The sequence below is a fragment of the Apus apus genome, chromosome Z (assembly GCF_020740795.1).
Source record: "Apus apus isolate bApuApu2 chromosome Z, bApuApu2.pri.cur, whole genome shotgun sequence".
Taxonomy (NCBI): Eukaryota; Metazoa; Chordata; class Aves; order Apodiformes; family Apodidae; genus Apus; species Apus apus.
The window spans coordinates 14,414,571-14,437,245 of NC_067312.1; the positions used below are offsets into that span (position 1 = coordinate 14,414,571).

General features: G+C 38.1%; 1 protein-coding gene across 2 annotated transcripts; it reads right to left on the reverse strand.

Annotated features, from left to right (window-relative positions):
• Positions 1-1,456: 1,456 nt before the first annotated feature.
• C9 (complement C9) lies at positions 1,457-20,963 on the reverse strand. 2 transcript variants are annotated; one of them, XM_051642995.1, is made up of 12 exons: positions 20,842-20,963; positions 15,120-15,237; positions 14,389-14,536; positions 11,623-11,770; positions 9,792-9,930; positions 8,455-8,673; positions 6,336-6,576; positions 4,868-4,996; positions 4,231-4,409; positions 3,797-4,025; positions 2,786-2,965; positions 1,457-1,609 (listed from the first exon to the last, which is right to left on the reverse strand). In XM_051642995.1, the coding sequence occupies exons 1-11, from the start codon at positions 20,925-20,927 to the stop codon at positions 2,805-2,807; spliced, it is 1,797 nt and encodes a 598-aa protein (XP_051498955.1). In that variant the 5' UTR covers positions 20,928-20,963; the 3' UTR covers positions 1,457-1,609; positions 2,786-2,804. The 2 variants fall into 2 exon arrangements, with proteins under 2 accessions (XP_051498955.1, XP_051498956.1); XM_051642996.1 differs by lacking the exons at positions 14,389-14,536; positions 20,842-20,963 and adding an exon at positions 16,128-16,242.
• Between the last annotated feature and the right edge of the window lie 1,712 nt (positions 20,964-22,675).

Sequence of the window (22,675 nt, forward strand, 5' to 3'; positions counted from 1 at the left end):
TATTATTATTTTTATTATTTTTATTTTATTTTAGTTTGGTTTTGTTTTGTTTTGTTTATCTAACCAGGAACGTTCCTGAGGAACTGCTGCTCTGCCGGGTAGGGATTTCTTGATAAACGATCGCTCTGCTCTTGAAGATTCCTGCTGCTCTCACAGGGAGGCAGTAGCGTCACATCTTCCACCAAGAGCAGCTTTATTCCAGGTGCACGGTGCAGCAAAGTACATAAATGCTAAGTTCAGGAAGACTGCAGGAATGCTAGGTGGATGTGTGCTTCATCGGTTGAGAAAATCCTGTTTTCACTTGGGAACGTTAATTAGTGGAAGCCTATTTACAGTTCTGTAGTGTGAAGGGAAATGTTTGTGGTGGCAGGAACCAGTGAAAAGCCTTCTTTGGTCTGCCTTTGTAACACAGGGTTTGATTCACCTTCTTTGGTCATCAGTACACTTCCACATTTTGAATGCTTTAGGGGTCTGGGGAGCAGTTCTCTCTCCTGCTTTCTTTTGTGATGTTTGATCTTTGGTAATTAGAATATTCAGTCACTTGTGGTGGGCAGGAGGCCAGAAAAGAAAGTTCCTAGAGACTCTTCCAGACTTGGACTGCAAGTCTGCAAAGGACTGGTCTCATTGATCTGATAGCTTCTACCCTTCCTGTGTTTCCAAATCACACAGCCCACATATAGCTGACTTTTTAAAATAAATCTGTTCTGTTGTATCTTGCTTCCATGTAGATCTTCTGGTACCTGGTAGAATAACTAAGTTAAAATTAATACTTTTTCCTCAACAGGGACAGTAATTTATTTTTGTTTCCTCAGCTTAGCTGCCTTTTTTTGGTGCAGCTTCTTTGAGAACTATCCTTCCTCTCCATCCCAAACAATTTTTCCAGTATGTTAGATTCAAAAGTCACTGAGGAAAACTGACAGTTAGGTGCAATGACAACACAATTGACTCAGCCCCATTTCTTTGAAAGTTTTGCTAAAAGTATAGCTGATAATATAACACAACTCGTGTTCTTTTGTAATGTCCTTCTGATTGAATACAAAAATATTTAACAGATTGACACAGATGAGATGCAATGTCAGGCTACTCAGCAAGTGTCAGGAGGAGCAAGAGTAGTAACTCTAGTAAAATTGCGTGTCTTCGTAATCATAGTAGTGATTCAGGGCATGAAACAAATGTAAGATGTGGGGTTGGAAAGAAATCCACAAGGGCATTTTCCTGAAGTTAATTACTCTCCCAGGTTCTTTACTAACAATATACCATCAGTCAGCTGATGTTATATACATGATTCTGGTTTTGAAATTTTGAAAATCAGTTTGAAAACATACCACCAAGAATTAGGAAAACAAAACAAAACATTGACAAGGGGACATGTTTATGCTGTTGACTAGCAAAGATAATTCATGCTCTAGTGATGGCCACAGACAAATAAAAGATGGACCACACCCACTGCATCAGCTCATGTCTGTTAAGATGTTTATTGGTGTATTACTTGGTTTTAATTAGCAATCATTCAAGCTACAAATGCTTTTAAATCAGGACATTCTTGGGTAGCTTGCTCAGCAGCAGAAATTGTGATTTGTAGAATTGGCTTGGAATCCATGATTGTTTTCTAAAAAAGGAGAAAAAATAGTGAAGAAAGGATAGGAGATAGTAGTTATGATACATATATTGGTCAAAATTCAAGGGCAATAGGACTCTTATGGTTCAGCAAATACATGGTTTCACTTCCTCATATTACTCTCAGTTTTCCAGCTCTGTATCATTTTCTTCTCTCAGCTGGAGACTGAGATGCAGTGCTGGAGGAAGCAGTTTATCACTGCCCTAAGTAGGGCTAGATGGCCTGTGAGTGCTGTTATGTCTTGCTGGCCCTGCTTTCTTCAGGGCACTTCACAAGTAGAGTATTAGATGTAGCTGAGCTCTACTGAGGCTGAGAGAGGGCAGGCACAGAAGATATTTTCTGATACGTATTTGTGGTGCAGTTAGGGGCCATGTTGCAAGACTTAACCATCAAGGTGTTTCAGTGGGGAAATATTCAAAATCCTTTCCCTATCTTGCCACCTCTTTTCTTCTTCTGGCCTCCCAGAAGAGAAGGAATTTATGGTAACAAGTTAAGCATAAAACCCAAACACTTCCTCCTGGGTGTGAAAACTCTCACTGTCACATCCAAGTGGCACGTAAGCTTCTTGTTCTCAGCAGGTGGAGGAAGTTGAGACGACCTTGACATTTTATGGACCATAGCACCCATCCTCAAAATACTGTGCTTTTTTTTTTTGCTTTATTTTGTTTATGAAAAAAAAACCACAACAAAACAACAACAAAACCAAAACAAACCATGTAGCTAGACATTTTATTAAACTATTTTTTTTCCAAGCAAAAGTTTTCTAAACTGCTGTAACAGCAGCATTGTTGGATTTAAGCATTCTATTGTATTTTGTTTCTGGAAAATATGTCTCTCCCTAAGACCTAAGTTTTTTGATGGAGAGTCTGTCTGCAGAGGAAACTTGGATTTTAAGAGGTGGATTTTTAGTCTGTTCTTATCCAGAATTCCATTTTACTCTGGAGTTCTGTGATATAACATTACTTGTCAAGATATTCAAATACACCTCTAACCATTCACAAATTAAAGTTACAAGGTGGCTTTTTTAAAGCTGTATCAAGTCACAGGTTTAAATGAAGGTTGTCTTACCCATCATTTCTTCAGTTGTGTCACTGGAAAGCCCCAAATACTGCCTCACCTTTTATTCTGAGCAGTAATAGCACATTAGTACTTAGAGAGGCTGCTTACCTGTTTTTAAGCATCATAACTATTTTGCTTCTCCACAGGGCCGTTTTTCAATGCTTTCTCCCTGGCATGGTCTGCCACCAGGTTCTGGTGTAGGATTATTACACTGGCGAGTTCGAGTGCTTTCTCCATTGATGCAGGTGGACCAGGCACTCCAACAGCTCCAGCCTCCATCAGTGACAACTGGTATTGAAACATCATACTAGGATTAGTTCAGCATCTCTCTGTTTTCTGGGCACTGACAGAGAGATTAATTAGAGCTTTATACTTGGCACTTTTGTGGGTGGACAAGGTAGACCATGATTAAATTTATACATTCTGCTACGGTGAGTCTGCAGGTCATTGCAACCTCCAGCATACAACCTGTCACACAGCTTTGTCTTTTGACAATGCCCTAGTCAATGGCACTGGACAAAAGCCCAGAGGCTTAAGCATTTTTTGTCACCCTAGGAAGCTTCCTGAATATCAAGTTCTAAGGACCATTTTGGGCACCTGTGCTTTAAAAACTTGGCCAAAGAGAATGAATTTACTGCACAATATATTTTTTACATCATCAGTTGCAGAACTACATTCATCTCCCTCTTTGCCTTTGTGGACCAACCTAGTATTAAGAAAGCACAATAACTATGAAATGGGATAATGTGTTAGCAAAAACAGTGCTTTTGCAGGAAACTGAAGACAAAACAGCATATGACATACTGACATTGCTTTTGCCTGAAATTGGTTTACCATTACTGCACCGTACTTCAATAACGCTCCTGCTTGCTTATATTAACTTGGGCTATTGTTCTAAGACATGACAATGTATGTAGGACAATGAATGCTTATTTAGAGTGCCCTCTTTGTGGAAAGAATCCAGTAACTTATACTAACTTCCATACCATACGGCCATGATATTTGACAGCAGTAGGTATAAGGCAGTCATCCTTCTGTCCTTCTGAAGGCTTATTTTGTCAATATACTCTTCACAATAACAAATATGCTCATTTTAATCTGTCTGGAGTGTTTACTAACCTTTAAAAAATGTAGATTTGGGAATCTGACAAGCAATTCCCTTAAAGTAGCTTGAGCACATGCATGTACAGGCTCCATCTACCAGCACAAGGGTACCTCCATTTTTGCAGGGTTCACATTTGCACACACTGTATTCAGTAATGTAGTCTTCGATTGCTCTTTCCAAGTTTTGTTTCTTTAAATATGCATTTCTCATCTTAACTGGAACAAGCGTATGTATTGGAGAAGGCTGTGGAAGAAAAAGGCCGATGCATAACAGACTTTTCAGAAGTTCTGAATCCTTTTGATTTGCCTATCACTAGAGTAAGCTTCTAAACAAACTGTCAAAATGAAGAAAATACCTGACAGTATATGGTAAACTTGAAGTCTCACCTCCATCTTAGAACAAAGCTTTCAAACTGTAAGAATTACAGCTTTGAAGAAGTTTTACTTACCCTTTGATGTATCACTACTGGAGCATCAACCAAAGACTTAGCCCACTCTATGTAATCCTCTACATCAACCACTTTGGATCCTCGCAGTAACTTTTCTTTTATCTTAACTGAAAAGTCAATCTTCCCTCCATCAACTAAGGAAATTACATCATCAATTACAGCATCATCCTCAAGTTCTGCTGCAGAGAGAAAGAGGAGAGGATGAAGGATAAAGTTTAATGCCCATGCATTAAAAAAAACAATTGTCCTTTTAGCACTACCTCAACCATTGTGTGATTCTGTAATATTTCTCACTTGATGAACTTTCACCCTGATCAGAGGGAAAGGAGAACAGGATTCGGGCATCGGTGCTGTATGTGCACATCTGAGTGCTGTATGTTTGTATATGTTGATTTGTGTGGCCAGCAATTTGTGTATGTATCCATGTGTTGTAGAAGTGTGTTTCTGTGTGTGCCTACTGGGAACACGTGCTCAGCCTGGCTTGACCTGGGAGTGTGGAAGTACAGCAGCCTCACCTCTACTGGTCTACTGGATTTCTCTGTTCCCTAATAGCAATAGCTATATTGATCATAAAAGGGGAAGCAATTGGTACCATCTTTCCTTAAGGACAAGACGTATATCATAGGGATATACTTACAGGTGTCCTTGGCATGAATCTTTTCACATTTACCACCATCAATATTAACATTAGCACCTAAGTTTTTGTATGCAATATTAGCATCTAAGTGGTAGCCAAGGCATTTTTTCACATCTTCTACGGTGACACCTGGAAGTGGGAATAATTAGGTGATTAGAGGGACTGAATGACCATAAATACTGTCATATAATTATTCTTGGAGAAAAAAAATCAGGGGTATTGAAAATCTTTATGGCTTTATTCTTCACATTTATCTTCTGCTTTTTCCTCTTCCATGAAATAGATTTGAGGATGGTTGTATTTGAAGTGCCCAAATCCCTCCAAAAATTGATTTCTATTTTCTCTCATCTAACTGAAAGCAGATGTCCCTCTGGAGACCCCTCTTTCCATATATCTTATTGGAATTTTATCTTTTTCACCTGTTTATAATTTGATCTTTTTTTATGTGCTAAATTGTTCCAACCTCCCAGTGTCTCTTTCCCAGCCTCAAAACATGTTTCTCCGCTCCTTTTTCCCATTGAGATAATCAAGGACACAAGGACATTAATCTCTTACAAGTACTCTGTTCCCATTAATTCTAATCCTCCTATACACTTTGCTGCCTCCTACATCTCCTTTCTATTTATTAAACTCAAATATATCATTTGGAAGCTCACTTTTGTGTACAGCAAGAGATTTGCTTAAGATGGATACTTAAAAAAACAATCCAGCACCACAATCTCCAGGTGCTGAACAGTGATAGTGGGATAAGTTAAATGACATTTTTGCCCCATGTCTGAACATCTTATAGCAATATTCTTATTGGTGCTGCATGCAGCAGGTACTTACTTTCTGATATACAAAATCAGCATGAGAATTGCCTTTTCTACCTCTATTCCAGAGTGATCACTTTAATCAATCACAAAACCACATATATCTGAAGTGCACATAAGGGAGGATGAATTTGATACTTCCACATCTTACGGAGGGTAAGGAAAATCCCAGTGTTAATGTTAAAGTCTACAAAACCTGTTTCAACACACTCAAACGCACCGTATGATTTCTAGGAAGTTCTTAAATTTATTCATTTTTTTTTGCCACCACCATAAGGTTAGAATGATTGTAACACATGAAGGTACCAACTAGCAAATTTGATTTAAGGTTTGGGCAGATTTTCTAGGCGTTGGAAATCTCCTGCAAACCGTGTCACACCAATTAGCATTGCTAATATTTTGAAGAGGTTTCTTTAAGATTTTTATTTCTCACTTACAGACTGAGAAAAAAAAGGGTTTCAAATAGTTTTGGAGGTTAATGTCTTTTGAACTCATCTAGTTCTGTAATATCACTGGTGTGCCACTAGCAGCACTCACTGAACTGTGCTGTTTTCAGTACTGCTCCATATACACAAATATATCCTTGTGCTTGTCTTTGCATGACTGGAGACTTGGTGATAATCTGCATAACATAGCAAAGCCAACAGAAAGCATACCTATTTCAGACATAGCGTAGTTATCCAGCACATACACAAGTTCGTATTTTCCTCCTACAGTTGCAGAGACTGCATAGTGAGTTCCATAATCTTCTAGGAATTTGAAATATTCCCCCTTATCATATTCAGCAGGCAGAAGGTTTAGATCATCAAGGAAACTATCTGTGAAACGAAGATCACGACTCCGCATTTGGAATCTTCCCAGCTGAATCTTCCCTTTTACATGCAGAAAGGTTTGGTTCTGAATGAAGGGAGACAATGCAGGTGAGAGTGCCATTCTGGTATGCAGCACAGCAGAAAGATCTGTTCTATTTTACTTATAAAGAAACCACAAAATCTTTAAACATGGCATGCAATGTAACATTTTGGAACAGGCACAACTTTTTTAATTAAAACTGAAAGTTCTCCAATGTAAACTGAGGAAGCAGCAGTAGATTAAGATCATTTCAGTTCTTCCAGTTTTGCAGAACATTCCCCCTACCTAATATCAGCAAGACCTTTGTGATCTACTTGACAACATGATCTTGAAGTACAGTATCTAGTGAAAGGGCCTTTCTGACTTTAGTAACATTGAAAAGTAATTCCTTATAGCTCACTAGAAAACAGAAGCTGCCCATTGAGGTTAGATGAATGTTTGTTTTTGTTTATAGTCAGAGCAGAATTAAGTTTTCTCTTTTCCTGGATGTGGGAAACTGTTATTTTCTTCCCCACATAAGTCTAAACAAAATGCCTTTTAAGCCAGCGAAGGCCTCTCCTGATTATTCCCAGCTTACAAACTAAAACAGACTTGCTTCTCAAGGACAACTTTAAACCAAAACAACAGATGTGGTACGGGACAAGAAAGGATAAGCGACAACTTGTCTATTATTCCCAGACTGTCAGAAAGAAGGGTGCAGCTCCAAAAAAAACCACAACAAAACAACAAACAATAACATAATAAAATGAAAATTAATCAGAAAAAAAATGCTTTTGAGGCATTAGACCCATACATACATTTTGACTCTAGGTTAGTGATTGATATTTTCATAAATTACTCTGCAGATAGTTTAATATAATGAACTAAAGTAGGACATAGTGCTTCTGGTAAAACAAGACACCTTGTGAAACAGTTGCACTTAAGACTCTAAGCAAACACATGCCTTCCAAGCCCCATGGTTATCTGCAGCACTTATGTGACTCCCTTGACAATAGCATCTAACAGGAGGTAGGTAAAAGGGATCTAGCAAGTGATCATCACATTAGCTGGCACCAATTAAAGGTTCTTGAACTTCTAACTCAGATGTTGCTTAGAACTGACAGAAATCTTCAGTCATCTTGATGTCTGTGAGGAAATTTTTGTGGGTGCAAGCATTCCTGCCATTCAGCATGTACAAAAATTCTTACTGTCCTTGATCTGCTCCTGGCTTTAACTTGCAGGTGAGCCCTGGAGGGTTTCTCCACCACCGACTGCCACTCCACTAACCTGCAGCAATGGTGACGGACATCTGTCAGTGACAGATCACAACTCATTTTCTGATAGACAAATCTCCAAAAAGAATTTGAGGCCAAAACTCTTATTACAGGCCATTAGATGATGAGCAGCGTGTAATATACCCTGAGCTACAAAACTTAGTATTTTAAATCTGTGGAGATGAATTTGAGATTTAAGTGGTGCTTTTCGATCCCAAGAAAACTCTTGCCAATGCAAAGTCAGTGTTGTGTGTCAGCTTCTCTTTATGGTACAGACATTTCTCTTCAGTATTATTCTAACTGATCAGTTATAAAAGTTTAATTAGTTGAGGATGATCTATTTTACCTTGCACGTGGTGCAGAGCTGCTCACTAATTGAAATGAGATCAGAGATGGTTTCTAACATCAAGCTTCTGTTGAAGATGAGGGTGGTTGCTAGTCAAGGGTAGTCAAGGGTAAACAGTGGAGAAACAAAGCTACATTTGGTTACCCTTTAGCTACATCCTAAATCTTAACCCTAGTATTGCCAGTATTTCATTTCTGTGAATAAATGACAAAAAAGGAGAAGGTAATTAAAATACTTAGATTAATATTGTGTTATTCTAACACTGTCTAAATTTTCTTGTTTCTAAAATACTTACATCAAAACCTTTGGCTTGATTAAACTTACCCTTTCTGTGAAGCTTTTCAGGAAAGAATGTAAGGTTGAATTCTTGTTATAGTGATACTTGAAGTCTACTCCTGAATAATTTTTTTTACTTCCTTCAGTAGGTGTGTATTTGAGAGACATATCAGCATTAAAGTATTTTTGTTTTTCTATGTAAACCTCTCGTAACATTTTGACACGGTCATGGTAGTACACAGATGTGAAGCTTTTGTCTGCTTTTGTCTTAGAAAAGATAAGGAAAAGGTTGTATGAGAAAACAAAACAAGCAGTAATAGAAAAATCTATGTAGGACTTTAATGTTGCATGTTTTACATAGCTCAGCAATACACTTTCTTACAGCTCTATTTTCTTTTAAAAGGAAATAAACAAAAATACCACTCCCTCCTCAAACCACTTCATCTGGATCAGTTCAATGGTTCAAAAAGTGAACAGAAAACTGCAGTGAAAGTATTTCAGTGAGTGTTAAATCTCAGCATGCAACACTGTAGAAGTAATTTATGTGTCAACAGTTCCTTAACATGTAAGGAACAGCAGACCCCATCTCCTTCCTAGAATGCGGAGAAGATTTGCTAATAGGTCCTGACAACTGAAATGAATCAGAATTATGATTTTGCTTTATTTTCTTATAGCAGACAATAGCTAATTCAGAATACAAATTTCAGTGTTGATTTTTGTGTGTTTAAGTGGAACATAGAGTTTTAGTAACTGAAAATGGTTAGGCATCAGAATCAAATACGATTAATGATCTCTGATTTACTCCTTTTGGGCAGGATATGAATGAAATTGTAATTGTTCTATGAAGTTCCTACTTAACAGTGATAGACAAAACATTTCATAGGCACCTGGCAATGGTGTTTGTATGATCATAAATATTTTTGTTTCTCAAATCTTACTGGATGTCAGTCTGAATCTCAAAAGCCTATTAGTATTTTTTTTCAGTGAAACAGAGGAAGTCAGCTCTGATTAGAAAACCCAGACAGGACCGGAGTATCATAATGTTATTTCTGCCTTCTTATCAGTGTTTTTTGAGTGTCCTTGAAAAAGCATCTGGATTTCTGCTCTGCCCAGTGACAGTTTGGTATTGTGTTCATCACAGAATCATAGAATGATTTGGGTTGGAAGGGAACTTAAAAGATCATGTAGTTTCAACACCCCTGCATGGGCAGGGACCCCTCCCTCTAGATCAGGTTGCTCAGGGCCCCATCCAACCTGGTCTTGAACACTTCTAGGTGTGAGGCTTTCATAACTTCCTGGGCAACCTGTTGAGTCTTGCAAAAGCATGTCAAGATTCAGCATTTAGTTAAATACATCTTAGTTTGCACAGAAAGACTCAGACTCACATCATAAATGAGAACAGCCACGTTCCACGGCTTGCGGTAGTATGTCCGTGTGTTTCCATCACGCACTCGTTCACAAAGTCCGTTGAAAAATTCATTGTCAAATGGGCTGGCCATTGGCTGCATCCCTAAAGCATTGATTCTAGAAGATAAATTCAGGAGAGGTTATGCTTAAAAAGAGGAGGTATCAGCACTCATAGCCTGTAGACAATGGTATTATGAAGGGAACAGTCAGATTTTGTAAGAGATGGAGACTATATCTGTTGAACTGAATCCTGGTTCATCCACAGCAGCTTGTCTCATCATTTGTGGTCCTCTCATCTGTTTAATGAATGCGAGGATACATCTTTTGTAAAGCACTTTCAGGGGCATGTATAAGAAATAAACATATCAGACATCAAACACAGTGAGAACCTTAGGAATAAAAGGAGGTAAGGAACATTGATTTTTGACAAAAGTATTTGTGTGGAAGCTTTCCTTTTTGGTTTAAAAGGGACATCTCCACAGCTATTTTGAACCTGTTTTTTTGTTTGTTTGTTGGTTTTTGTTTGTTTGTTTGTTTGTTTTTGTTCCACCTCCCCCCATGCCATCCAACAACTTAACTTATGCTGGTAGAAACTTAGGTATCAAGTGTTTACAAGATCCATCAAATCTGTAGAAGGAACATACAGCTACTCATATCCTTTTCTCTTCTCCTAGAGTGTGATCTGGTGAAGTAATAGTATTCACTGGAGCAGAAGAGAGGAAATTTGAACCATTACAAATCCAGAGAAGGCATATTGGCTGTATATCTCTATGTGTATAGGTACCAATATACAAGAGATAATTCAAAAAATAACTGCTCCTTGGAGGATTCTACATTTTTTTTTTCCCTTCTGAGTCTGTTTCATAGAGTTGAATTTTCAGTGTTTCCAGTATTTATGTCTGATCCATGTTTGTGTACCTGTCTGAGTGTAGAAAGTTATTATCAATTAATCTATACAATATTTTCTCATGGAAAACTTTAGTAATAGATTAAGATGGAAATAATAAAGAAGCCAGTTCTAAAAATGCCTAAGTGCATGGCTTGCTTCCCCAGGATAGCTTTTTTGCTCTTGTGCAATAATACTGTAATCAAAAGCAAATTAAAAGGCTGCATCCTTCTCATTTAAACATAAGGTGGTGCTGTAGTTCACTATCATTTTCATCTGTTCAGGTATAGCTGCTTGGATGGCTGCTTTCTAACTCCATTTGTAGATAAAACAGTATGTCACACTTTCTTTTTGTTTGAAAAGAAAGAAATCCAGCAGGGTCTAAGAATAGAAATGTAATTTTTTTTACTTAGATTAATGAAGAAACTCCTGTAAACAACAAAGATCTGGAAAATGAAGAATGCAATAACAAAAGCTGCAGGCAGAGTGTTGCAGTAAGGCATTGCCATTGTATAAATTATCAGGATATATTTTCTCCCTTTTACACGTGCATGTTGGTAAAGTACTTGGGGATGGCTGATTCATTATGAAATAACACGTGCACTATGCCTATCTAACTATAAGTTTACATTTAAATAATAAGTATTGTGAGTAAATTCATGTAACATCTGTATTTGATTCTGTGTATTAACTTAATGATTGCTTTACACTGTCTGTATAAATATTTTATCCTTCTTAAGTATACAAAATAAAACATGTTAGGTGTTCTTCCAAAAGCTACGTACCATTTCTGAATACAAATGTGAACATGACTCATATTTCACTTTTGGCAATGTTGGTGTGCCCCAGTGTTTTCAGCTGCCTTTGGAGACAGTCCTAGACTCTTCAAAAGGCCCAATAATATTTTTTTATTCATTACATACCCTTGGCCTGCAGCCCTTCCAATTTCAGACACATCAATATCATGGTTACGGCATGGTGATTTTGGTTCGGATTCACAAGCATCTTCATCAGAAAAGTCTCCACAGTCATTATCTACATTACACACAAGTCGCCGCTTTATACATCGACCTAATCAATGAATAAAACATGAAATGAGTGCATATTTTTTTTCCAAGATGGACTCTAAGTAACACCTACAGCTCCTCTATTTTGAGATCTTCATCTATTTCTATTATTGTAAAAAATAATTAAATTCCTGCACTTTGCCTCTTTCAAATGTTCCTCCTCCCACCCATGCTACTGTGTTTAATTAGGAATTTACTAGTATGGCCAAGAAAAATGACATGACTGCTGTCATTTGCAGAAACTTGTTAGCTCCTGTGATTGTTTCTATATTAAACTTTAGCGACTAGTGGATTTTTAAAAAAGAAGTAGTGAAATAATACAGGAAAATATTAATTCAGTATAAACCAAGAATTATTTCTAAATTATTTAAATTGTTGCTATTTGAACTATATTATTTGAATATTATGGGCACTGTAGTATTCTCAACTATAGTGATTTCTCTTATAAAGCAAGAGTAAAACAGTAATTCTCCTGAGGTTGTGTATCACAGGTTTTAAAAGACTGATTTTTTTTCCTACAGGATTAAAATATTTGAGGTGAATTTAGCCCTAGCGTAATAAAAGAACAATTGATATCTACTGTCTCACCTGTGTCACACAATGGCTGTGATCTAGTTGTTAAACACATACTATCTAACTTTTCTTTCTATACGTGTACTTCACAGTATGTGAGATAAAGACAATACTGACAATGGCTGGGGACTCAAAATCAACTTACCATCTTTCCTTTTATGTTTTCACTAGTTTTATTACTATTAACTTTTTCTGTTTTATTTTGATTTATGATGAATTTCAAATGCTACACTCATTCATATGCCATACTTATATCATTTTACAAATCTACAACTTGTTTTGGATCTAGAGGCATTCTGATCTCCAGCTAGCATCTATGATACCACTTTGGTCAGTAGAACCCGCTATCCATTTTGTTCAAATTCCTTCAGTTGTAGTTCTTCCCAGTGACTGACTTTGAGAAACCGGATCTACTGGGGGATGATGGTTCATCTGTCAGAAAGGGGAAGAGCATCTTTGGTCTTAGGCTTGCCAAGCAGGTGAAGTGGGCTTTGAATGAAAGTTGTTGGGGGAGTGGAACCTCAATCCATCCTACTTCTTATCAGTTCGATGCAAGTGCCAACAACAGATACCAAGAGCCTGGATAAGGATCACAGGTCAGCCAAAGAGCACTCGAATTGTAACACGAAGGAATTTCAGCCACTCCAGCCAGTAAGTCAGTGTCATTGAGGGCCCAGCTAAATGCCGCTGTACAAAAGCATGTAGTATGGGGAATAAACAAGAGGAGTTACACACACGTGTTTGCTGGGCTATGATCTTACTTGCATCAGTGAGAGATGGTGGAATAACTCCTGGGACTGGAGTGTTGGAAGGATACAAATGGAAAGTCTTTTCAAAGGGCAGGCAAAGGAGACTAGGATGAAGTTACCTGGAATATGGAGAAGGCTGAGGTACTCGATGATTTGATTGACTCAGTCTTCACAAGCAAAGGCTCAAGCCACATCGCCCAGGACATGGAAGGCAAAGGCAGGGACTGGGAGAATGAAGAACCACCCAAAGCAGGGGTAGATCAGGTTTGAGACCATTTAAAGAACCTGAAAGTGCACAAATCCATGGGACCTGACAAGATCCACCTGTGAGTCCCAAGGGAAATGGCAGATGAAGTTGCTGAGCCACTATCCATCCTATTAAAGAAATCAAGTCAGTCTGGTGAAGTTCCCACTGACTGGAAGAGGGGAAACATAATCCCCATTTTTAAAAAGGGGAAAAAAAAATTCGACCAGATAACTACAGGCCAGTCAGCTTCACCTCTGTGCCCAGCAAGATCATGGAGCAGATCCTTCTGAAGGCTCTTGTAAGGCACATGGAAGTGGTTGGCGGCAACCAACATGGTTTCACCGAGGGCAAACCACGCCTGACATATTTGGTGGCCTTTTATTATGAGGTCACAGTGTTAGTGGACAAGGGAAAAGAAATTGACGTCATCTGCCTGGACTTGTGCAAAGTATTTGATACTGCCCTGCACAATATCCTTGAATCTAAATTGGAGATGAGTGGTGTTGGTGGATGGACTATTCAGTGCTGGTTGCCCTCAAAGGGTTGTGGTCAACAGCTCGATGTCCAAGTGGAGATCAGTGATGAGTCCCATTCCTCAGTGGTCAACCCAAACCATCCTATGATTCTGTGATTGATTTTTCATAAAACATAGTGATTGTGTAGAATGTGAAGTAGTTATGCTAGAAAAAAAAGACATTCATCTTGCAGTCCTGTTTTAACCATGGAGTAGAAATTATAGAAGAATTTAAACTTGATTAAAATCATAATGGGAGATGAGAGAAATGTGCCCCTTTGCTGGCATTGTTCATGTTGTGGTTTTGGTACTGTGGCTTTGCAACCCACCTGTCTACATCCTAGGGACTGTGTTTAAACCCAGCAGCAAGGCACTGCACCAGAAAATCATCCATAACTAAAAAAACACTGAATTATCTCTCTCTTGTTGTTTATGTGTTTTGACTTCAATGGAAACTGATTTCAATTCTGTACAGAACAAGTAAAATGTTTTTTCCTGAGTTATTGCATAACTCGCTATGGCAAGAAAACAAAACCTACCAGAATCGCATTGAAAGTCAGTACCACAATCTGGTTCTGTTTCTTCAGGACAGACTTGGCTGGTTTTGCAGCTTTGTGTATCTCCTAAGGCCTCAAGGCATGGTTTTCCACCAAACTGTCCAAATCTTTCAATACTTCTAGAGCGGAACTTGAAAGACAAGTAACACTATTAATATTGCTTACAGAGTAAAGGAAACTACCAGAACTGAGGGATTTCCAGCTGAACTTAGAACTTTTCAAAATGAAGCATTTTCTGTAGTGAATTTTTGGTTGAAAATCCATAGGCACAGCTCATGGTGTACAGGAACATTGAATGAATAAAAATATATTTGAAAATATGCAGATATGTGGTTTGAATTATATAGTTTATTTCACTATTATATTGTGTTTTTTTTTTTTTCAATTGAAGGAAGAAATGCCTCATATATATTCTAAATGCTTTCAAGTCTTCAGTTTTTTTTTGAAGTGTCAGAAGAACTCCCCCAAGAAAATAAAAATCTGCTTTAGAAAAAAAAAAATTTAAAGGGAAAATGTATTTAAAAATAATGTTCTCTAATAACATCCATGTGGCAAAACCAGGGAATATCTATCAACAAAAACATTTTTAAAGAGAACATCATGAACATATGCTATTAAGAGTTGCAATCTGGTATTTCCCTATAGCCAAAAGGCAGACAGATAATGTACCTTTGGTTGTGGCTTTGGAACCAAGACTTCCACTTACAGCTTACCCTTTGATAGGTGCATGGGTCACAGGGCCCCCACACGCTCCAGCTGCTCAGTTTGCAATCTATTGGAAGTGGAGCATTCAGTTCTCTGGTTCCTCTGTGGGAAGCTTTTTCTGAAAGGCTGTCAAAAAAAAACATTCCAGTACAGTGATGGGCAGTACACTAAAATCACATTTGAGTTTGTACTTAAAGTATAGACTAATGTTTTGAAAGCATCTTCAGGCTGTTTTCTACTTCAGTTTCACAGCAGCACTTGGTACTTAGATGTATAATCAGCTGCCTAATTTTAAATTCTTTACTGGTTTAAAATTACATTAAAAAAACTTTGAAGACTTAATAATCCAGTTCTTTTCCCTTTTTAGATCTTCATGTGTACTCATGCTCTTCTGGTGGGTCATGTTGAAGAGAAAGAAACAATAATGCACAGAGAACACCTGCAAATCCTCTATTCAGAGAGTGGCTGTGTTGTCCATACCTACAGCTGAAGACAAAGGCACAGCAGCACATCTCAAGTTGATGCAGCACTTCAATACATTTCTTTGTGATTTTTTAGCTTATTAACTTTATTGGGGTTGCCCTTAAGCCTAGGTAAAAGTTTGAATGCTTTCCTGAGGAAAAAGAAGGATCATAAATAAAGGTATTATTTGCTAATAAGGTAACATATAGTTAGAAAAAATAAATGATTTAGCTATCTAAGTATTCTTTATCTTGCTAAGTTGACTACTTTGCCAGTTAGGCCTGTGTTTTCTAGAGTGCCTCTTCATTTTGGTGTTCAGTTTTAAAGACCATGAAACTCCTGGCTTTCAGTAAGTGAAAGGCCATCACTACATATAAATCAAATTTCTTCCAAGCACTCACAGTTAGACATTAAACACTGAGGCATTGTGGGGTGACTTGTTAATTAAAAAAACCCCACAAAAACAAACAAGGCCAACAGTTTACTGGCGACCTTGTTTTTGGAGGTAACTGCTGGAAAGCAGAGGAATGGAGGAGCATTAAAGTCTAACTTACCTGTTTTGCTCTCTGTCATTTATTCCAATTTGGCCTTACATGTTGAGTATTCATCCCCTGTGAAGCAATTTTCTCTCTGCACATTTCCAGGTTAATTATGTTGCCTCTGCTCTACCATGGGCCTGCCTTTCCTGAGCCCAGCTGGTGGGCAGGTCTGCAGCTCCTGCAGTGTGATGCATACTTCTGTTGCAGACAGGGCTGACCTTGCCCCCCAGTCTTTGACCCACTTCCTCCATACAAATATGTCAGGAGTCCAAACAAATGCAACCTGATTCCACAAGATTGAGAAATCTGCAGTTTGGACAAGACAGATATACCAGTTGGTTCAGCTTTCTGGTGTCATTTATTGTGCATTTGGGTTACATGTGTAATAAGTTGATAAAGACCTGTGTCTCTTCCCAGCTATTGATTCTTAAACAGCTCAAGGATCACAGGGTTGTTGGGAAACCTTTTATACACCCAGCTGACTCTGCTGGCTCTGATGCTTCAAACTTTCCTCTGTCACACACACACCAGCGATAAACACACACCGCAGCTGCTGCTGGAATAATTTTTACCACGCACTCCCACTGTCTTGCCTGCTGCTCCTAAACAATTCTGTTACCAGAAGTCTCCTGACCTCAAGATAGGGCCTCCAGTAAACTGATACTTGGCTGAAGATACTGCTTTTAATAGGCAAGATTTTGAAAAAGAAGAAACAGCTAAAAGCACAAATATACCCAATATCTATGCGCAGCAGAAATGAGATAAAAATTTATTAATTCTGTCCGTTCTCCCAAACTCTTAGCTGGTGGGGAAGTGTGAAGCTTTGCTGTGTGCTTGGCACTAGGAACTGGGGTACCTGATAAAGAATGCAGAGCCAAACTTGTGAAAAGTTTATTTTTGTTAATTCTCTGGTGGATTCTGAGCACCTAAATCCAGCCACTGTTTGACAGCTGAAAGCACTTGGAATTTGGTAGATGGCATTGAATACCTGTCTTGTTCTTACACATGTCGCTGAGCATCCTTTAATGATTGCTATCAGGAATAAGGCAATGGATCAGCTGTCTCTTTGACTCAAAAATACTGATTGGATTAATCACAATACTTTTACTAGTGACTTTTTACTAGGACTTGTAGAGAGAGAAGAAGGGATTATGGATTAAAATTTGAAGAGAGGAGATTTAGTCTAGACATTAGGAAGAAATTCTTCACTATGAGGGTGGTGAGACACTGGAACAGGTTGCCCAGAGGAGCTGTGGATGCCCTCTCCCTGGCAGTGTTCAAGACCAGGTTGGATGAGGCTTGGAGCAACTTGATCTAGTGGAAGGTGTCTTTGCCAATGGCAGGGGGCTTGTAACTAGATGATATTTAACGTCCCTTCCAACCCAAACCATTCTGTGATTCTATTATTCAATCTGACCCTTTTAGTCTACTTTCATATGCCCACTAAAGGGCCAGCTGTGTTTCCCCAGTGCTGTTGATGTTTACAGAACCCAAAAAACTCTGTGAGGTGTGTGTGTTTCAAATACTGACAAAGCATGCACGCTTACATACATCAGAATTACACTTCACCCTGGAAACTGATAGAGATTTTTAAAATTATAATTCCACCTGAAGGTGCTCTTCAGTTAGACATTGGAATAGGTTACCCAAGGAAATGACAAAATGTCCTTCCTAGAAAATACTCACAAATGTTTGTCAGGACCCCTGGATAACCTAATCTAAAATCCTGCTTTGAATAGAACATTTTAAAAGATCTCCAAGGGTCCTTTCCTACCTAGATTTTTCAGTGTATTCTACAGTTCTGTGAAATTCTAGAAAGTTGTAATATATTTGAAGTTTGATGTAGCTCTTCAATCTTTTCAAAAACAATTGCTCCTTCTGTAATTAGCTCACCTTACAAATACTTTAGCAATACTACAATTTACCGTAACTTCATAATAAACAGGCACTGATTTGAAAAGTTGATTTACAGTATTCTATTAAGTATTTTTCCACTCCTCAGCATGACAGTAACATCAATGGAGAAAAGAAATAAAAATCTACTGGTTTAGCAAATGGGTGAGAATCAGCTTGTTACTTCCTGTATCTGCAAAGTTAGCTGCATATATGACCTTTCCATCTCCTTACTTATATAGGACTGTAAAATTCTGAGTAACAACATCTATTTTGGCATCTTGGGTGAAGACTGACAGGTTGCCCATGAAGACAGCAGGAGTGGGAACAATTAAACACTAGACCTTAATGATATATTGAAGCACCTAATCAGATTTCTGAAGGCAGATGGAAATCTTATTTCTAGCAATTATCAGGTATTTTGGTACTGTAGAATTTTACAGTGAAATCTATTTCTGAACTTTTATATAATTACTTAAAAAATGCAGCCAAAATTATTTGCAGGTAGTAAGAATGAAAAATGAAGCACAGTGTCTAAGAGGAGTGCCTAAAGGAACAATGAAACTCAAGCTAGGACAGATCCCAAAGAGTCTTCCAAAGGTTCCTAAAAGTTGTTGAGTCTAAAATAAAAATCCCAGACAAAATAGGCTTAGTTGAACATTTCAATGGAGATGAAAGTTGTATCATCAACTGTTTGTAACCACAATTGATGGTAGCCTTTAAGCCAGCTTTCAAGTGGCACAGGCTTTCAGATAATCACAACTGAGCAACTTCTGTGAGAATATTAATTCAGTTATTTACACACATCCCTCACCCCAGGCCTGCTTCAGGTTAGTGTAGAAGGTCGATGTGATTTGCTGTAGACCTAGCTTTAGGGAATTTTGTTTACTTGGTTAAAGTTAGAGAAGGTTAGACAAGATGAAAAATACCTGGAAAAGCTCATTGCAAATTAGTCTCATAAACTGTGAAACATCAACAATGCATCCACTATACATCTTGATCTGGAAATTCAAAGGCTTACATATGAAAGGAGTGATTTATTCAGTATAATTGTTTAGAAAAACAAATACATTAGGAAAACTGGCAAGCTTGTCACCCCCATTCACCAAGTGAATAAATGACAGACCAGAGGACGCTTCAGATTGGATATTAGGAAGAATTTCCATACTGAAAGAGTGTTCAGGCACTGAAACAGCCTGCCCAGGGAATTAGTGCAGTCATCTTCCTTAGATATATTCAAGAAATGTGTAGATGAGGAATTTCATTGCATGCTCTGAGATTGTGGGTTTTGTGTTTGTTGGATTTTTGGGGGGTGTGTGGTTCATGGTGTTTTTTTTGTTTGGGTTTTTTTTTATGGTAAGACTCGGTGATCTCAGAGGTCCTTTCCAACAATGACTATTCTGTGATTCTTTGATACTAAATCTGGGGAGAAAGAGTTACCGAAATCCATGAAACTCCATGCTGAAACAGGAGATAGCAAAGAATGTAACTGAAGGTACCAGCTGGGAGCAAGAATTTCAGAGAAATGCATCACACTTGAAACACCTTCTCTGTTACCCAGTACTGGGGAGGTTTGAGGGACCGAAGAGTGCTCTTTGGAAAGAAAAAGCCATTTCAGAATTACTACACAAAATTGCTTGCACGTTGTCTGGAATTGCTCAGGCCACACAACTTCACTAATTTGTTACTGATTCATACATCAAAACATAGAGCTGTTCTGTTAATCAGTTACAAAACTGACTCCAGAAACAGTCTTGCTTTGACTATTAGCACTGATCAAGAGAGAGGGCATGCATTTCTTGAATTTGAAGACATGATAGCACGACATGAGGGCATGATTTTGCCAACTGTAGCACCTTCATAAAGCTACAGTTTTTGGTATGATGTGAAATCAAGCAGCTGACCCACATTCCCTGTTATACAGTCTCTGTAATAATGTCTTCTAGACAGAGTGTTTCTTCCTGAATATATTAAACTGTGCTTTAACTGGATCAGAATGCTGAAATAATAATAATAATAATAATAATAATAATAATAATAATAATAATAATAATAATAATAATAATAGAGGGAAGTAGCAATCTGAGAAATCTGTATAGTTTTGAAGACTGCTTTTCAAGATATGTTCAGGTATTTCAAGCAATAACAGCTGCAGCTACCCTTAGGCCTAGACATGTGCACAATGCGACACCTTGCTGTTCAGATCATATTCATGTAATCACAAAATGCTTCATATACTGCAATTTAAGTCTTAAAGGAGATGGATCACAATTTATACTTACTGTACATATATCTATTACAAAATTCACATCCTTTCACTACTTAGTAATGGCCACTCTCATAAATAGACTATGTAGCTCTATTTTAGGTACTGTAGCTCTTTAGTTGTTTTTTGTATGATATTTTTGTAGAGACTAAGCCTAAAGTTCTTTTTCTAGTGATACTTACAGTGAAAAAGCAAAGGCTATATGTCCAAAGAATTAGAAGTAGGCAGACCAGGAGTCTTCAAATAGGGAAAGAAGTACTGTCAACATAAAACTGTACAACTTCAGAAAGAAACAGACTGAGATTACATTGGATTTTCACACTAAGCATGCAATAGAAAACAGGTTCTTGAGCTGCAGTCAACTCCTACCAGTCCCTTTTATGTGCCACATACAACCAAAACAAATGGATAAACCATTTCTATTTGGCTCCTGGAAATACATCAAGAAGCATTTTTTTTTTAATTGGATACCTGAGCAAGGTAAAATTAGAAATGTCTGCCTTGGATGTTTATGCTCTCTGTTAGAAACAATATTAGTATGGACATCTGCAAAAGACCAGGGACACTTACCTTCTGCTTTTCCCCAAAAGCAAGGCAACCACCTCTAAACTGCATAGTATGGATATAAGCAGCAGAGTAACATGCACATTCCTCATTTTGTATCTTACTAGACAAGAATTGCCATGACTACATTTGTAATTTATTTATTTGTTCCATTTGTTATTTATTACCAAGAGAACAAATAAAAAGCAGTTGCTTACTTCAGAATGCCGGTTACTGGCCAGGTACTGGCCAATTACTGGCCAGAACAGCCTTATGTTAAGTGCTCTAAAGTCCACTTTTCAGAAAATTCTACTTTTTCCAGAAAGGAGATTGGGAAATAGTATAAAGTAGTTTAAAGATTAAAAAAAAACCAACATTTTTGTTTACTAATGCCTTTTAAATATGGGAAAGACATCTTCCATTTAATTAGAGAACCATTAAATCCCCAACAGAAAGCTGCCATAGCAGTGACTCATGTAAAGAACAAAGAGTTCCTAAATCAGTGCTGTTTACAAGTTCAGTGTCTAACATCCTCGGAATTCTCTTTTGGAGTTTTGGAGGAATAAAGTCCCAAGATTCCTTTTCCTTCCTTTCTCAGCCAATATGGAAGAACAACACACAATTCTTTGTGGTTTTGAAGGAGCCTAAATCTCTTCTAGCCTCCATTCTGTCACCAAAAACCAAACCACAGGCTAGAAGGGCATTCCTGGTCAATACTTTGCTGTAACCCAAATTTGAGGCATCATGTGTTGGACACAGTCACAAGACAGAAGTAAGTCTTCAATAACCTGCTGATTAGCAGTTCAGAATTAAGTATTTCTGCATGCAAGCTTAAAATATTAATCTAGTGTAAGGACATTCCAAATTACCATGGGCAAGTAAAAAACTTGCTTTTCTGTTATTTCCTTTTGTGGCAGTGAGAGGGGAGAGTGTGAAATAGGGCAGGCATTTTTTTTCCCCTTATTAAGTCCTTAATTTGGGATAATTTAATTTAGAGACACTTAAATCTGATGCAGCCACAGTCCATGTTAATGAGTTCAGTGGCAATATTCTCATTTGCTGAGCAAGAATACAAAACACAGAGAGTTGTAATCTGAATTGTTTCATAAAACCTTTCTCAATTGATGCAATATAAACCGCCACAGTTCACAGTTCATTAATATAGACACTAAATCAGAGTAAACTAGCAGATCAACAACCATCTTGGGCCAGCTTGTAAGAGGTCCTGCTAACCAGCTCTTAATGATCTTTCTGACAGCTACAGCAAAAATTTGGCAAAGTAGGACTGTTAATTTTAGCTTGAAAATGGTCATTATATGCTTAAGTCAAATGCTGGTAAAGGTGTTCCTTCATTCAAGCACCAAGAAAGTTTTGTTGTTGTGGTTGTTGTTGTTTTTTAAAGTTCTAATGGTATCTTTGAGTACTAAATTACATGTTGCCATGCCACCTGACCAGGATTAGGAAGCTGACGAGCCCTTCTGCAGACAGCTGAAAGTAGGCTCACAATCACAGGCTCTGTTTCTCATGGGAGGCTTCAATTACCCTGACATTTGCTGGAAAGGCTACGCAGCCAGGCACACACAGTCCAGGAGGTTCCTGCAGTGCACTGGCAATAACTTAGGGGGTGGAGGACCCAAAACCGAAAGGAGTAATTTTGTACCTTGCACTGACAAATAAAGAGGGACTGGTTGAGGATATGGAGGTTGGGGGCAACCTTGGCTGTAGTGACCATGAGATGGTGGAGTTCAGGATCATGTGCAGGATCACAGCCCTTGGACTTCAGAAGAGCAGAGTTCAACCTCCTCAGGGCTCTGCTTGGTAGGATACCAGGGGATAAAGCCCTGGAGGGGAGAGGAGCCCA

Bases quoted from the DNA above. Each gene is read 5' to 3' on its own strand.
- C9 (XM_051642995.1), bottom strand. From the start codon at position 20,927: ATGAGGAATGTGCATGTTACTCTGCTGCTTATATCCATACTATGCAGT. The intron at 6,577-8,454 runs GTAAGTTTAATC...CCCTTCATTCAG, and splicing joins TGAAAAGCTTCACAGAAAGG to AACCAAACCTTTCTGCATGT. The intron at 2,966-3,796 runs GTTAGTAAACAC...TTTCAATACCAG, and splicing joins CAAATCTACATTTTTTAAAG to TTGTCACTGATGGAGGCTGG.